The sequence below is a fragment of the Colius striatus genome, chromosome 16, assembly GCF_028858725.1.
Source record: "Colius striatus isolate bColStr4 chromosome 16, bColStr4.1.hap1, whole genome shotgun sequence".
Classification (NCBI taxonomy): Eukaryota; Metazoa; Chordata; class Aves; order Coliiformes; family Coliidae; genus Colius; species Colius striatus.
Window position 1 is genome coordinate 13,728,687 of NC_084774.1, and position 17,520 is coordinate 13,746,206.

Below are 17,520 nucleotides of genomic sequence, written 5' to 3' on the forward strand. Positions count from 1 at the left end.
TGTGGAAAAGAAATCTAAATATAACTCTTTATCTATTTCCATCCAAACCCCTTTATAGCACCACTTTTACAGCAAAGGATTTCATACACTTGTACCAAGTACTTATCTTCTGGTAACTGCTTCCTCAGATAAGGGATACTGCAGCTTTTAGAATGACTTGTCTCATGGATCCAGAGGGAGTGAAGATCCTGGATGATTTTTTTTTTCCTTTTTTTCCCCTCCTTTCTTTAAAAAAACAAAAACACCAAAAAAAAAAAAAAAAAAAAAGAGCAAAAAAAAAGCCCAAAACACAGAACAAACAAAAAAAACCCCAAAACAGGAACAACCCAAATCTCTACATTTCCCCCCGGCAAGAAGATCCCAGTCTGTGTTTAGGACGAAGAGTTTAAAGTCTGGTTTCTCTCCTTTTACTTCCTGTGCTTATCCATTTTGTCAATGGCTTTGTTGGTTTCTGCAGGGCTCTGGTCCCCAGCGTTCATGTACGTTTTGTCTGCTATTTTTAATGCTTCATTTAGGTAGTTCTGGACGGATGTCATGGCAGCGCAGATGGCAGCACTCCCAAAGCCGTGTGTGATCAGGCTAAAGTGAGTCAAACAGCCCTGGATGCCAGGGTCCAAGATGGGACTAGGTCTCGTGTTTCCAAGAGGAGTTCTGTCCTGAGTGAGGAGGTCTGTGAATTCCTTACAAATCTGTCTGCAAGACACAAAGTGATCACACTTTACACCATACTGGGAATCTATGCAAAAGCAAGTAAATAAATAACAGAGTTTGTCTCAGATATTTGGCAGTTATGTGGGAATTGGGGAGTTTTCAGAAATTCATTACTCTATCAGCAGCAAAGCCTATTTATTAGCACCAGTTTCTACTGAACCTTCTGTTATATTTATGCCACAAACACACACACACACTGCAATACAATCTCTCCACCTCTGGTGCCTGGCTAGCATCATTTGCTCTAGATTTTATGGGGGGAGTGGGAATTCAGGGCTGGTTTCTATGAGAACTTCCACAGCTGCAGTAAAGTAATTTAGAAAGACTAAAGGAGATGAATAGGAGATACAACTTAGTCGTGCATCTTCTATGTATATGCCCTTTTAAGGGAGACCTAGGCCCTTATGCTGCAAACACTAACACATATGCCTGGCAAAACATCAATGGTTAATAGCGCTCAAGCATATGTTGTTTGCTGCTTGTAAACCTGTCCCCTTGACAGGATTTCACGAGGCTGAGCAATCTTAACAGAATCATCACTTTACCAGAACTTCTCAATCACAAAGATCTTTCAAATGATCATTGTTACTGGTGCCAACAACAATACCAATAATGACAATCCGGAAGGGTGGAAGGAGTAGTGCTGAGTAACAAGCAGAGGAGTCAAGCTATAGGAAAGAGGCTATTTCTAAACTTAATAGATTCTTGTAAAAGAAGGTCTCTTTTTTTCAGAGAGGTGGATTAATTCAGCAACAGGAGTGTTTTATATGCCTGATCCCAAACTCAGGGCAACTCTTCTCAGCAGTTTAATCAGGCTTTTTGCAGGTCCTCTGCAGAGCGAGGGTGCTTTCAAAAGCAAGCAATTACATTGACCCCAAACCAGAAAACATCTCAGACCAGACTAGATCGTGAAGATCAGGACTTAAGGCCTTGTTAAGACTTAGCCTGTGAAGGCTAGGACAGGGGAAAGGGGACAGTGAGCACTCCAGCCACTGGTTATAAGCTAACACAGGTATTTCCGACCAGAAAGCTGTTCCATATGTGGTTTATTTACAGGTACAAGTGGCTGCAGAATAGCTTTAACAAAGCTGACTCCTTTGCTATTCCTCCTCTGATTATCAAGGTTTGTAACAGGAATTTAGTTAAGTACAGAGACTTGTCACATCTACCAGAGGCTGGCTTTCACTGAACTACAAAATCTTCCACCATAGTAGTGAAAAGGGACTACACACAGTTCGTGACTCCCAGTAGCCCACACGAGGGAAACTTGTGTGCTGCTGCAGTCAAAAGCAGATACAAGGGCACAGCAGCCAAGCTTCCCTTCCCTTGCATCCAGCACAGACAACAGTAAAGTAACTCTCATTGCACATGCCCCTCTGGGCTGTGGATATGCAGAGGTGAGTGAGCCACCTCCTGCTCCCAGTCCTGACATCAGTTCATAGTGCCAGGCCACACCTGCCCTCCAGGTCCTCAACCCTATCAGACCTAGGGACGCTTTTTTAGAGATACTGCTGTCCTGGTATAGAATTTTTCAGAAGTGAATACTAAAAAAAGAGAACAGAATAGTCCAAACTGCTATAGAGTTAACATACAGAGCTGTTCTTATTGGTTCAGACTAAAATAACTGCTGCCATAGCTGAATTAAAACAAAAACTAAAGAAAAATAACTGCTTCATCTCCCCAATTAAAAGTACACAACAAAACATACCAAACTGTCCCCAGTCACAGATACTCATGGTCAGACAAAAGTATCTTTTAAAAAGAAGGGGGAAAAAAAATCCAAGCCCAAAACTTACTTTGCAGCAAGAAGCATATTCTTCCTGTTTGCCATTTCATTGCGGCCCATGTGTGGTCTAGTTAAATATTCGGCCACTGCTTTGGAAGGAAACTCTGTCTCACACACATAACCAAAGTCACGAGCAAGATGTACAGCTTCACCTGGCAGGGGTAAAAGGGAATACTTATTAGATGTAGCAACGTCTATTTTTTTATAAAATGAGGGAAAGGTATGTAAAGTGCTGTGAATTTTTAAGTCTATTCCTGTTTTGGCAAGCGACACTGCGACACTAGCACTACACCACTCATTCCCACTTTCTAATTAATAGATCAGTGTTTCTTTGTAAGTTTGCATGAAGTCCTGCCTGGCAACGGCTGAAAAAACCCCAGCATTCTCTAGCCTTTACACTGGAAAACCTTCTGTCTCTATCCAGATGAACAGTGCAGCAAAGACTACAGTTCAGTCTAGATTAAATTGACCATTGTCATCTCATAAAAACCTGGCAAATAAGTTCCACTTATATAATAAAGGGTTTATCAGTTTAGTGTATTTTCTATATACTTTCCAATAAACTTTTCCATATAGAAAATAAAATTGTAAGCTGTATAACAAGGCCACAGGTTTTTCATCAAGGCAATTGGATTAGGCTTTAAAATTGAGCTGGCAGATCAGTGCATTACCTGCAATGCACATGTGTGCATGTGCACATACATAAGCTCTCTTAAACCCAACTTCCAAAGAAAGGATTTAAATGCAAGTTGTTTTATTATTTAAGCTGATGTGGAAGTGAAATAGCAGTAAAATACTGTTAGATCAATTACTGCTTCTGTTCTTATTAAACTGTACCATTACCAGGAGCTGCTTTAAACAGAAACAAAATATAACCACACACATACATACACGTACACCCTTCAAGTCAGCTTAACTGATTGAGGGTCCACGTTAACATGTTACAGATTAAAGGGGCTCCAGTTTCCTATCAGGAAGTCAAAAGCTATAAATCTCACTTTATATGCTTGTTTATTAGAAAAGCTTCTGAAGATACCACTGAGGTAGGGCCAGGCATTGGAGTCAGTGGCCCCAGACTTGTAAAGCTTCCCAATAAGGATGCAAACCCATTGAAGTGATGACTTTCACCCCTTTTGCCTGTCCCTGCACACACCCTTAAAAAAATCCAAAACAACCCACCTCCCCTCAAGAGAGGCAGACTGGCCAAACATCTTGGCATGTGGGAGTTACTGCATCCCTGCCACCATCCCTGCGATGCAGTGAAAAGCAGTATTAGCAGCTTTTGGGCAGGTAGGGCTCTGAAGCCAAGGGGCTTAGCAGCTATATTTGAAGGGAGAAGGAAAGAAGAGTCCCTCAAAGGCAACACAGATGTTAGTTGCTGCAATGTCCCCATCATGCTCACTTTAAAATGAACAAAAACCCCTCTCCTACATTCATTGACTTTCTATCCTTTCCATGCTTTGCCTAGAGGATAAAAGCTGTATACGAGGGGGAGGGAGGGGAAAAAAGTTGTTTTTAAGACACATTAAGACTGACCTTCTACCAAAGATGTCAAGAGTGTCACATTTGCAGCTTTCCTTCTACCAGCAGGAAGATTCAAGCCAATTTTATCCAATTTTTCCCTTAATGATCTGCCACCGTTTTTAGATTTTGCTCTGTAATTAAAGAGGAAAAAAAAATGGCCTTATTTATCTTCAGGGAGCACTTTTTAAAGATGAGAAAATCCAGTTACTGACATTCAATAGGGTTCTACTGCAGAGGAGGGAGGGGACAGATAAAAAACAGGCTCTTTTCAAGTGACCTACTTTTAAATGCTCTACTAAAAGCCAGCCAGGACCAAACACAGCAGAGGTCAAAATCAAAATGTTTCAGACTGCATTATCAAAACCAATGCTGTAGAACAATCACTGGCTGAATTAAGCATATGCAAAAGAAGACAGATAAAACGTCTTTGTAATGGTTTATCAAGACCAGGAGATTGAATACAAAAATCATTCTGTGGGCATACTGTTTGTTACAGGAATAAGAAAGCTCCAGGAGCCTTTTGAGACAAAAATCCAACTTTAAACAGAGAACTGCTGTCAGAACTGTTAATTGCACTTCGAGAAGCAGAAGTGCAAAGAAGTTTTATTTCTGAGCTCTATTAGGATTCAGTGTTATTGAGTTCCTTAAACATCAGAAATTTGCTAAAAGACTTTCTTAGCTCATTGTTCTGCTAATCCAGCTGCTCACACATAAGCACAAGAAAAATCACAAAGGGGATGGTTATAAGGGGAGTTGAAGCCTACCTTCTGAGCACTCCTCCTAGCAAAGAGGCATTGAGACACTCCGGGGGCGAGAGCCTTCTCTGCACCTCTGCTACCGTCACTTTGTATTTTGATGTGGAGCTCAGGAGGGAAAGTCTCCCCGGGACCGAACAAAATACTTCATTGGGGTTTATCACCACTCCAATTAATCCATCCTTTTGGCAAGGGAGACTCAGAGCACTATTTTTCGTTAAGGAAATGGGACCTGCGGGAGGAAGAAGGAAAGCAGGTATGTTATTAAAGGGAAAAATAGATAGGAAGGGGCAAGTTAGTTTCCTTTCTACAAAAAAAGGACCAGGAGGCAGGATTTCGTTATGCCTTAAGCCATACTCAGATGCTCAGATCACTGACCCTGTCCACTGCAGCCAAAAACTACTAAGTCCCCAAAACTGCTCCTGACCAGCTGCATTTCGCTACGCTGAATTTCAAGGAGCTGCCACACACAGCTAAGAACACTTTTAAAAGCCACACAAAAACGCATCTCTGAAGCAGCATGCTGCAAGATGGCAAATCAATGCTTCTAAACTACAGACCCCAAATCAGCATCCTTCAGCTACTGCCAAAAACTCTTTCCTAGCCCGTGCAGGGAGAAACGTCCCAGCTCCTGCTGCCGTTCATCTGCCACCTCGAACTGCACATTTAAGGAAGAGCCTTTGGAATTTAATCCCAACAAATTTGTGGCAGACAGTACAATAGAAAGGAGTGCAGCCCAGAGAACTGAAAGTAAAATGCTGCTCAATAATGGCTTCAGCCTTGAGGTGCACAAGGACAACAAAGGCTTTGCGAGGAGCAAGCCACAGATCCAGCTTTTCCATCCCCTCGCTGAATCCACCCAGTTAACCCCCAATGGTGTGCTGCTGGCTCATAGCACCGACCCGAAAGGGTTAAAGAGCCGAGGTCTGCCCCACACCCCGGAGCAAAAAAGGTTTTTCCAGTGGTGCATCTGACAGAGAAATTATTCTCCCATGAGCTAAAGGCAGCAATCAGCCCTCTGACAAACACTTCTGCTTTTCCTCAGTTTGGTATTTGTTTGAAGTCTTCAGAGGAAACTTCCACGGATTTTTTTTAACACACAAATTTGTTTAGAAACAAAATCAGGGTAAAAAACCCTAAATTACTGTAAATTGAGCCAATACTTCTTTCTCCTTCCTTAAAAACTCAGCTACAAAACCACGTCGCTTAAGATAAAGCTAAGCAGGCTTATGCCAGCAAACTCACTCTTCCCGAGTCTTGTAAAGAAGCTGAAAGGAAAAAAAACCCACCAAACCCCAAGAGAAGTGTCTTTGGGTGCTAGCAACGGCACCAAAAAAACCTGAGACCAAGCAAACAAAATAAGCCTACGACATAAAGCAGCCCTGTGTCACTTTGCACACGTGTATTCCGAGGCAGCATGACATTGGGTCCCGGGTCCTGGTTTCGATTAAAGCCCCGCACCAGAGCAGGAACCAGTTCTGTGCCGGGACAGCCAGCAGCTCTGGAGGGGTCTCACAGCCCGGGCAGCTCCCGGGGGGTTGTCCCCACCGCCACCTTCCTTCAGATGGCATCAGAAAAATCCAGCGTTGGAGAGAGTATAATCAAAACTCCTCCGTCCTCCTGATCCAAAACGATCCGTCTTTGAACACATAACGCAGCGTCAGTTCACCGGCGTCATTAAACTTCAGCTACTGACAAGGGAGAGTGAACTGCAGGACCACGGTACTGACCTTTTCTAATGACTGTCTGGTCATGCATTAATAAGTGTTGATCTTCCACATTCTGCAAAGAGAAAGGGGAGAAAAGTTTGCACCTTGGGAAGCTGAGAAGAAACGAGTCGGGGTCTTTTGCGACCTCTCCCCCCCCACCTTCCCGCACATCCCCACTTTGTGGGCTGAAAGGGGAGAGAAAAGGCGCGTTTTGCCTCAAGGATGAGGCTGGGATGGGCGAAAGAGGACAGTGCCCGGTTCTGCATCGCCGAGCTTCCAAGCGTCTCCACCAGCCAGGGAGCGCCAGGGCGGCCCGGGGGGGCTCTTGGGGGTGGGTGTCCCTTACCTGCACCTCCTCCATCTGGTGAGCCATGTCGTGCAGGCCCAGGTTATCGGCCAGCGTGGAGGCATCCAGGCCGTGCCCGTGGGGCAGAAGGAGCTCGGAGCGCCGGTACGTTTCCCTGCGGCCGCCGGCGGAGCCGCTCTCCAGCGCCGAGAGGTGCGGGACGAGGCCGGGGCGGCCGTGCGGGGCGAGGCCGGCCGGGTCCTGGCTCTGCCGGGTGGGCCAAGCGCTCTGCTGCTGGCTGGGGGGCGGCGGCGGCGGCTGATGCAGCGGGTTGATGGAGAAGGGGTCTCCGAGGTGGGAGTAAGGGTCGCTGGACTGGGAGTAAGGCAGCGGCTGGTACGGGGGAGGGAAATAGGGAGGCTGGAAGTCGGAGGCGCCCGAGTGGGAGAGCGGTGGGGCCGGGCTGTACAGGTGCTGGCTGACGGCGGAGAGGTGAGGGAGCCGCGGGTTCCCGTTGCTGCTCCCATCGTGCCGGTCCTGGAAAGCACAGAGGGGTGGGGGAGAGGAGGGCGGCCGTCAGCTGGGGGCTGTCGGGCAGCGCCTGCAGCGCACACCCGGGGGGACGCGCCAGGGGGGCTGCACTTGCTCACAGGGGGAAGAGGAGAGGAGAAAGCCGCCCTGCTCCTGCCAGGGGAGTCTTTCTCTTTTCAGTGCAATTCGCGTAAGAACTCAGCCCCACTTCAGGGAAGACATTACAAACCAGTTCCCACTGCTTGTGGAAGTATCGTTAAAATACGAAAAATCCAACTGAGCGGCGCGGCCCGATTTCTGCCGCGGTGCCAGGGCTGCGAGCAGGCTCCGAGGCTGGCGCCTGCGGACCCGCTGCCCTTGGAAAGCCGCGCCCTGGGCAGAAGAGGCCGGAGGTCCCGGCAGCCCGTCCCTCCCGCGGCCCCGGGAGCCGCCCGACACGGAGCTCTCGCCCGACGGCTGCTGGCGCGACGGGGAAGGACAGCGCGTGTCCCCTCCCGCCGTCCCATCTCCGCTTCTGCCTCGATTTTAGCTCTCAGCAGTCAAATCTTAAAACGTCTACATTGAGCTGATCCGGGGATTTAGCAGCTTCTGTTGCTTCACGGTCATTAAAATAACAGGGCTAGTTAATAAGAGGTGAATAGGGTCTCAATGGAGCGTGAAGCTGGGACTGCAGCTAATCTGTAGGAGCCAAGCAGGCGGACCGCGACCAACGGAGCCGGCGAGGGAACGAGGGGGGACACAGCCGCTTTCAGAGAGAGCGAAACTCGGGTGCAGCTCCCGGAGCGTGCGCCACGCTCCCACCGAGGAGAGGGTCGTGGGGAGGAAGGGCCGCCCGAGCGCTTCCCGGCTCATTCTGGCTGCAGCTCCTACCTGCCGGCCGGCTCCCCGCTCCTCCCGGCCCTCTCCCCCGGAGCGGGGCCGGCGCCCGGCCGGCGGGCAGGGGCTGCGGTACCGCCGGCGGGCTCAGGGCTGTCCGCTCTTGCCCCCGGCCCCGGCGGCCGCTTCTCTCACTCCGCTCCCGTCCGGCGCCGCTCGGCCGGGCGGGTGAGGGACGCGGGGTACGGGATCGGTAATCCCCGCCGGAGCCTTCCCACGTGTTTAAAGTGTTCAAAAAGACTTGGATAATTTAAAAAGTAAAAGAATAAAAAAATCGCGCTGCAAAGTAAAGAAAATAAAAAGAAGGAAAAAAAAGCAACCCGGGGTCTTCGGGAAGGGACAAATCCCGGCCGGCGGGGAGGGAGGAGAGCCAGGCGCCGGCTAGAGGCGAGCGGGGCTCGGGGGGGCGGCGGAGCTCCGCGCTGCCCCACGCCGGAGCCCCCATCCCCACTCCCGACCCCTCCCCGCGCTTCTCACCTCGCAGTCCTCTTCATACTTGACATTATCTGCTAGTTTCCACAACATGGCGTCCAGCGTCCAAACCAGGTGTGTGGTGCCGAAAACAAGACGAGAGCTCAGCCCCCCGCCACGGGCGGTAAATCCACGTCGGCGCTGGGGAAAAGGAGCTGCCCCCCGGACGGAGCTCAGTTGGCGGGCATGAAGGCAGATGACGGACTAAACCTCCGCGCTTATGGTCACTCAGTTTTTTTTCGCCTGCCCAGACGCCCTTAATGGCAATAGGATTACCATAACTCCTCCCCAGGGATGGAGAGGAGCCGCGGCCGCCAGCCACTCAGGAGGGAGCGCGCAGCCTCAAGCCACTCCTTCCGCACTCCGCTCCGCGCCCGCGGAGGGGTGAGGAGGCAGCGCGGAGCAGGACCCCCCCAGCACCCACGGAGCATCAGGGGGCAGGCCTGGCCCGCGGGGAAGGGGTCACGCGTGGACATCCTCCCTGCACCCACACTGCAACGAGGCTGCTCCGTAAAGCGTCCTCTCCACGTGTTGGATCGGGGGAGGGGGGCAGCACTGTTGGGTGTTTCCCCCCACACGCATGGAAGGACTTCGCGCCTCCTCACGTGGATTTTAGCCTCATCGGTGTCCCCACACTCTGCGGGTCCGGCTGCTTCTAGACGAAATAAAATTAGGGGGAAAAAAAAAGACCTCTGTAAAAGCGAGAAACCCCGAGCGCCAGCCTGAGCTCAATTTGCATAATTGTCAAGAGTTTGAATTACTGATAACAACTTGTAAGCTACCAATGTTTAAGGTATAATTTACTTAATTAACCGTCGAGATTATTGAAGCTGTGCTGAATCCCTGGTAGGGAAAGCAGCACTGATTCAGCGTCCCGCGTTCGGGGCTGTGTGAGTTGTGCCACTGGTTCCTCGCATCATTATGATTTATAAATTTTATTTTAACGAAAATCCCGCCTGTCTAATCTTTTCGCAGAAACTTGAGGCTGGAGAAGCAGGTGGGAGGTGAGACAGTCATTTTCGGACGCCGTGAGCACACTTTCATCTCAGCTTAGAAAATACTTCCCTGCCAAATTGCCACCTTTCCGCAGCCATTTGATCTATGCAGTTATGTGTGTCAGACAAAATGAACATCGTTTTCAAAAGCAACGACTTCTCCCAGTGGTTTAAGGTGCATCCGGATCGCTGCTCATTTACATGAGAGGGGCGAGTGTTTGTTTATGGTGGCAGGGACAAAAGCTGACCCGGGATGGTGCTGGCTGCGAAGGTCGCGGGTACCGGTGCCCGGGGACGAGCTGCCCCAGAGCAGCTGGAAAGGCCCAAGACAGACCCGCGGCTCCAGATTTAAACCAGTTGACGATTCCCTCACCTTTTGTTTTTTTCCCCCGAAGGATTAGAGAAGAAAAATAACAAGAATAATATTTCTTTTGAAAATCCAAACCACACACAAAAAAACCTCCGTCCAACTAAATAAACGATCCAAAAATAAACCCGAGGAGGACGGGGGTGCTGGAGGAGCGATGTGCCCGAGCCAGGACGCAGGTGCTGATTTGCAGCAGTTGCATTAAGCCCAGCAGCAGCCGGGACTCCGCATTATCATTTTTGGTGGAGTCTCTATTTATGTTTTTTTAAACGACGGTGTTTTTCTTCCAGGGATGTTTCTTTGAAATGCAGTTGGCGACGATTATTAGCCAGTGTGCTTGCGCTGCTCCTGGCGTCATTAAGACTAGGAATCTAAATAATAAAAGACAGGGGGAGCTTAAAGTTCATTTGTATTAAAGGGACAAGATGGATTGAGAAAGAAACTGGGAAGGGAACCGCCGAGCTTCCCAGGTTTGGGATCAGCTCTTTTTCCTTCCAAAGAGCCCCTATATTGTGGCAATGTTAATAATTTTTACCATTATCTCAAGCCAGATTTTCTTCCTACTCAAAAATGTCACACTGAGAGACGACCATGTTTTCCTCATTCTCGAGAACTATGAAAGGTCTGAACATCTTCCTTTTGTTTCTTTTGCGGCCAAAATCCTGAAGATTAATTCAGTTTCTTATTATCTGCTGTGTATATATAAATAATATTTATAAACAGAAGCGTGGAAGAGAATGAAGGCATACGAAATTATCTAAACAAGGCGACCAAAACAAATACTTTACTTCCTAGAAGACAAGCCCAGAAAGCAGAGAAGAGGCAAAATATGAGGAAGTTTGGGACGGACTTTCTCAGGCACCCACTTGCTCCCGAGTCTGTGCTCGCGGAGGGACGCGCACACGCGTCTGGGCTCGGCGGGGAGCAGAGGGCCAGGCAGCATGAGCAGAGCCGGCTCCCGCGGTCCGGCCCTCGAGCGCTGCCCTGCGCGCCCCGTCCAGCCGCCGCGCAGGTGCCGCCGCCCGCGGGGCCGAGCGAGGCTCCTGCTCCCTGTGCTTCTCCCGAGGGATGCTTTTATGAAATAAACCCTTCGCTATCTGAGCAGCTCAGTGGCTCGGCATTTTTTTTTGGGGGGGGGTGGGGGGGCGGGGAGCCGAAAGGGTATCGAGGGTAACGCCTTTTGGGCCGCTTCCTCTCCGAAACGTGACTTTCTGCAGCCGTCTGCATTCATATGCGCTGCAGAGAAACGGGCCGGGGAGAGAAGGTCGGGGCCACCTGCAGAGGCCACCAGCGACTGCGCCCTCCCACGCCCGGCGACGCTCTCTCTTTCCAGGGATCTCCCGGGCACAGGACGGGCAGAGGCAGCCAGGGCTGCTGCAGGGACACGGTGCCTCCCGCGACACTCCCTTTGAGACACGGGTCAGAGCCGTGCCGGAACGGAGGAGCAGCCAGGGAGGTTCTGACAGGTGGCAGCTTTATTTACTTAAAAAATAAAAAAGAAGTAATAATATAAATTGGTGCTCTTATTTCGGGGACCTCCCCTGTTTCCAAGAAGAAGTGATTTCTTGCTTCCCGGGCGCTTACTTCCTCCGCACACCTCTCTTTTTACGAGGATGCAGTTTCCCATGGGGGACCATAAAGCACCCCCAGGTGTGAATACGCTCTCGGGATGAGAGCCAGAGCCCACTGCTGAGCCTCTGTCACAGGCAGTAGTTTTCCTATTTGGCAGCAATTAAAAGAGAGCGTGGGGATGGTAATTAGTTACATCCTTCTTCCTCTAAAAAAGTATTTAAGCACACACATCTCTGTATCATTAACAAGACTCCAACAACCTGTCCGGGTTGTCGCCTCGGCTCCTGTAGAGCTTTACAAAGGGAGCTGATGCCCCGAGAGACTTTCCGCGTAACTTCCACAGTGGGTCCGCGGGGAGGGGCGGAAAGCGAGGTGTTCCTGCCCTCCTCCCGCAACGGAGCCCACCCGGGGTACTGCAGCCCCGAGGGGCAGGATCCTCCCTGCCCAAAGCCGGGGGAGCAGAGTGGCCCCCCCCGGCCGAGCTGCGAGGGGAGGGACACGGCTTTCGGGGGGGTCCCCCGGGCGGAGCGGGTACGAGTGCAGGGGTACGTACTTGCCAGTCGATCCTCCCCAGCACAGCCATGGGGCGAGCGGCGTCTGCAGCTGCCTCTGTGCCGGGGCCGCGGACACCTGGGCGCGGAGCTGCGCACCTGCGCACCTCGTCCGCATCCCCCACCTCCCTCGCGGCCTGGCCTCCCCCCTCTTCCCAAACTCCGTCCCGGGCTCCCTCCACCCACTCTTCATTCTCTGTGGCTGCCTCGCACGGTCGTTCCCCGCTGCTGGACGGGGCCGCGGCAGAGCCGGGACGTTTTAAGGAGGTTTTTGCCGCCGATCTGCCGTTTCTCCTTTTTCGGCGCCCCGGGGAAGGGGGTTGCGTATGTGTGTGTTTCCCCGTGGCTGCTCGTATTGGGAGCATCCCTGACTCACGGGAGCCTTTTCTTGGCCCTCAGTCCCCGTGGGGAGGGCAGCGGCCGCTCAATGGCCCTGCGCCGTTGGCGCTCCGCGCTGCCTCCGCCTCCCCCGAGCCTCCTGCACCCCCGCGGTTGGCGAGGTCGGACTCAAGCAGGGCTCTGGGGACCCGCGCTGGTGTTACACCGGTATTTGAGGTGCGGCGGGGGACCTGTGAGAGCCGGCTCCAGTCCACGCCCCCTCGCAGGGAAAGCGGAGATGATGGGGAGGGGAGGGGGGATGCGCTGTCCTCACCTGCCCAGTTCCCTGCCTTGGCTTCCAAACCTTGCTTCTGCAGGAGGCGAGAAGAAAGCGTGCCCACACCACGACTAGTTTTTCCCCAACCAATTAATTTGCTTAATAAACACGATTCCAGCTATGTTTTCTTCCTGATCCATCCCGATGGAGCTGGAGGAACAGAGTGCCCTGGCCATAGCGTGTCATGAGCTTGCACAAGAGAGGATGTGTTTAGCAATTCACAAGCAGAAGTGACAGACTTTGACACCAGGCACTTTCGGGCCCTGGGTTAGATGCTGTATGGCATGTGGCAGAGGTTCAGCGGTGATGCAAAGCTGCCTCGGGCTCCTGCAAGGGGTTTCTCTGGCTTTTGTACACGAGTTCTGTTGAGCTGGATGGTTCGCGGCAGGAGATGGATACCTGGGAGGCAGCTCCATCACTCACACGAGCCTGCCTGCAGCCAAATTCCCAGCCTGTCCCCGCTCCTGAGGCAGGGGATGACCACAAATGTGACTGTAGCTGCATGTACAGTCTCCTCATTCATAAAATGAAGGTAATACTCCTGGTGCTGGTGAGAGCTGGATTATCAGGTGGAACCAAGGGAGAAGTGGGAGTTATGGTCCCCAAGACCCTTGCACCTCTGCCCAATAATCCTGAGGTACCTCCTCAGGGCTCTGACATTTTGCCTGCAGTGGTGTGATCACTCCATTCCAGAGAGGTGCTCTGATTTCATTTTTTAATTCCCTCCATTTTATGTCTATTAGGAGCAGCAGTTCCATGAACTGCTGGTAGCCAAAGCGTTGTTACAAAGGGTGTCACTGCTGGACTGTGTGTAACTGAAGTCAGTTTGTTAGTGCGAGAAGCAGACTCCACATAAAATAACAAACAAACAAAAAAACACCCCAAAACAAGTCAAAACACCACAATGCTAAATGTGAAATCAGGATTCATATATTTTAGGCTCTTTATGAAAGCAGAAAGATAAACAGGCTCTTGGCACAGTACATATAATTCAGGCTTTAAAAAATAAAGCCTTGGTGCATGATCCATTCCTGCAGCTAATTGCTTATACTACAATAAGAAAAAAAAAGAAGACCTAGCATCATAGAAAGAAAGAATCCCATAAGCTAAAACAGCAAAAAAGCAAATATTTCAAAGGCATTCAAAGAAGTGAGCTGAAAAAACCCCATTTCTCAGCTCAACTCAGGCTGTAGCTATTACATACCCTTCAATATCAGTCTCCCTTTCCTTTTGCCCTTCTAGAAAAATGAGAGGGCATAGTCACTGAGTTACATTTGCACTGTAAAAATATCTGCCAGGAGATGCTCTCTTTATCTTTTCCTCTGCTTTCAGGGTATATGCAGCCTATATGATGCCTTAAATGATGCACCGTGTTTTAATCAGCTGCTGGGGCACAATGAGGATGGGTTTGGGAAGGTTCCTCCAGAGAAAGAGATGGGTACCAGGTACTAAAGGTCTTTTGCAGCCTTGAGTTCTACAGCCTGTGCATCTTTGGAGGATTCTTCAGGTGTGTTAAGTTATTCATTTTTCCATGCACATACATACACAAGTTAAAAATCCTAATAGATAAATTATCCAAACACTCTCCCACATAAAGGAGTTGAAGAGGTGCAGGCAGGACCTGTACAGTAGGAAAGGAATTTACAGAACAGTCAGATACCTTATTTCTAGTCACCTTTCACTCTTTAGTCCTCTTGAAGGGGTGATGAAATCAGTAAACTGACCTGAATGTCAGGGAAATGGGTCATGTGAGTTAAAGCTGAAGATTTTCCCTGCAGGCAATTTAAATAAGTGAAGAAAACAAACGCAGTTAAGTCTTTTACTTCCATGGTCCAGTTTCTTGAAAACTCCTAATCCATCTAAGCAGACAGCCTGCCCTGGAGTCTTCCATCAAGGCTTGGTTGGGCAAAATCTGAAATATATCATGGGGGAAGCGCTTGGAGGGACAAAAAATGTAGAGACAAATGCAAAAACTCTCCAAATCTTTGGCTTTTCTGTCATTTAGCAGCAAAGAAGAGTACAAGGACAGCCTCTTCCCTTCCCTATCCCCATGAACAGATTACCACAGGTGTTTGCTTAACTCCCACATTGGAACAGAGGCTTTGCTGGCACCACGTTTCCTCCCTTGGGGTGTTTCTCCGTTGCTGATATGCTGGTGAGCTGTAACACTATTACATGGCAAGATGAAGCAGAGCTGGGGGGGAAGAAATTGAACTGCTGGCAAAAATTACATCAGTTAAAACTCTACACCCAGTGCTTTCTGTCATTTATAATCACACTAATAAGGCACATTGAAGGGCTGTCAGCATAATAAAATACCAGGTGCCAGCAAATACCTTCAAATTCTTCCAAACCTGCTCCAAGCTGTGTTCTCAAAGACTTGATTTTGCAGGTGTATCTGCAGAGACAAGACTCCAGGGTGCTGTTGCACAGTTACTGTACAAATACAGATGCAGGGTCAGACTTGGGGTTTTTAATACCTTTATTTTTTCCATGCAAAATGATTTGTGAAAACTTCATGCAGCACTATTGAGGGAAAGGCACAGAGGAGATACTCCAAGGTGTAAGAATTCACACTAGTTACAAACTGCTCATCTATGTTCAGCTAATCATGAAGGTTAGACTGCAGGAGGCAGGTTTGGGATATCCAGATGACTTTTCTTGCACTACAAACCTGCACTCTTCACTATTCAGCAATGAAATTGAGGCAATATGGTCCAGGATGCTTCAGTTAAATCTGAATTTCTCCATCCTTTCAGACATCTTAATTTTTGGGTTTCCAGCTTTTCCTCTGCTACCCCTTCTCCCCTCTACCTGTGCACATGCACCATGCTCCAACATTTCCCGTTGTTAACAGTTTTGCAGAGGAGCAAACACCACTGTGATCAGGCAGCCACGACTTTCCATGCCTGATCCCCAGCTCTCTCTTTGCCTGTGCTACCCTTCTACCTGCTGGAGTCGTGAAAAGTGCCCAGCACATGTCAGTCCAGAGAAGTTTAAGTGCTGTAATAAAGGTACTTGCTGGATTTCCAACCTCTGACATAGCTGTTTCAGGAAAGAGTCCAGAGTTCCTGTCCCATTGGATTTAGGAGCCACAGTTCAGGCAATTGGGCAATACAATTCAAACAGCTTCAAGTCTCCTACTGCTGCCATAACAATTTGTCACTGGTAAGCACTAAATTTCCTCTACTAACACACATATATTAAAAAAAGAGGCTGATGTTAACTTGGTACCTGTGGTTTTATACTGCATACGATGTCTTTTGCCCACACCATTGCAGCCAGACGTGGTACATCATCCTGTCACCAAACACATGTACAAAAACAGTGACCCTAAAGCTTACTACACACTTAAAGTAACTTGGTGGAAAGGTCTGATCCAGGTTAAATTTATGCTGTTGGATGCCTTAGTAGTCCAGAGAGCTGAGACTAATGACTCTGAGAGCACAGCCTTAGACAGCTTAGAGGGGATGTGAGACAAGATGCTCCCTCCCTCTGGGGCTTGGGGTAGTAAAGCTTTGGGGAGCTGTGGGGGAAGGGCCTGTTGGGAAATGAGGGGGAACTTGGATGGAAGGAAAGATGATTTCTATGACTGAGAGTCATATCAGTACAAGATGGGTGGTTGCCTTTGAAAGCCAGCCCTGATGCTGAGAGGAGAGGAATGAGGCCACCACTTCCTTGTGCTGGGCTGCATTAGGAAGCAGCAAAACAATCACAGCAGCAAAACAAAACCAGCTCAGCTGAACAGATGCAAATGCAGTGGCAGACATGGGCTCAATCCAGGTCAGGCTGCACCCATGCAAATGACGGGTTACCCCAGAGCACGCTGTCCACGCTGAGGGTGGGGGATGCTGCTGCAGTGTGTCCCCAGCTCTTGGGCAGTGCTTGCCCTGGGGGCAGCCTGGCAAACTGCCCGTGCAGGCACAGCTCTCTCCCAAGTCCCCTCACTAAAAGCCAAAGGCATCTCTCCTTGGAGACTTTGCCCATACAGCTACACAGCAAAGCTGCAGAGAGAAATCTAACTAGCCCGAGGGGAGATTTGCCAGTACAGCCAGACCGATAAAGCACTCCTCTTGTGTAAACACAGAACACAGCAGCTAAGGTGCTCTTCTGTCAGCATAGCTTATCCCAGCACGGTTTTGCCAAAGGAATCCTCACTTGTGTTTCAGCATGGCTGTAAATCTGTTGTAGCGTGGTGAGGAGCGGCTCAGAGCAACAGCACTGCAAACAGCACCGAGTTCTTCACCACTTCATGTTTGCTCCCAGATTTCCAAGTCCTAGTGGTGTTCTCTGGTAGGGCAGGTATCATCTGCTCTTTTCCCAGCCACCATGGCCAGGAGGCCAGCATCTTCCAGAATCCTCCCTGCCCTGGGAATGCCCCAGCTCCTTGTCCATGCTCAAGGCGCCCGTTGTTACTTACGCCTGTGGCTTATTCCAGCAAAGAAAGCCAAACCTCATTAAGCCTGTGGTGCCTTCTGGAGCCCAAACCTGGCTCAACTCAGTAAAGGTGGCATGTAAATAGTGCAGGTTGCAAGGAATGGGAGGGAGGGCTAGTTCACACTTCAGCTGCCACAGTTGTTGGCCAGGGGTGGCTTCTTGGGAGACTGAGCCCATTCTAGTGACGTGTCTATGTGAAACTTGTAGCACTGACTGGGGAGGAGAAGGGGCTGAGTACTTGCCTTTTTAAAACCTGAGCCCTCTTTTCCCAAAAGCCATGACCTCAGTTTCCCT

At 49.7% G+C, this 17,520-nt stretch overlaps 1 protein-coding gene across 2 annotated transcripts; it reads right to left on the bottom strand.

The window, feature by feature from the left end:
- Positions 1–407: 407 nt before the first annotated feature.
- TFAP2C (transcription factor AP-2 gamma) lies at positions 408–12,166 on the bottom strand. 2 transcript variants are annotated; one of them, XM_062009098.1, is made up of 7 exons: positions 12,137–12,166; positions 6,832–7,308; positions 6,507–6,558; positions 4,786–5,008; positions 4,034–4,152; positions 2,508–2,649; positions 408–693 (listed from the first exon to the last, which is right to left on the bottom strand). In XM_062009098.1, exons 1-7 carry the CDS (start codon positions 12,164–12,166, stop codon positions 408–410), a joined length of 1,329 nt encoding a protein of 442 aa, XP_061865082.1. The 2 variants fall into 2 exon arrangements, with proteins under 2 accessions (XP_061865082.1, XP_061865081.1); XM_062009097.1 differs by lacking the exon at positions 12,137–12,166 and adding an exon at positions 8,656–8,703.
- Positions 12,167–17,520: the final 5,354 nt, after the last annotated feature.

Excerpts from the sequence above, each read along its gene's own strand:
- TFAP2C (XM_062009097.1), bottom strand. The coding sequence starts at position 8,703 with ATGTTGTGGAAACTAGCAGATAATGTCAAGTATGAAGAGGACTGCGAG. Across the intron at positions 6,559-6,831 it reads ACCAGATGGAGGAGGTGCAG|AATGTGGAAGATCAACACTT; the intron begins GTAAGGGACACC and ends TTCTCTTTGCAG. Across the intron at positions 4,153-4,785 it reads CTAGGAGGAGTGCTCAGAAG|AGCAAAATCTAAAAACGGTG; the intron begins GTAGGCTTCAAC and ends CTTTAATTACAG.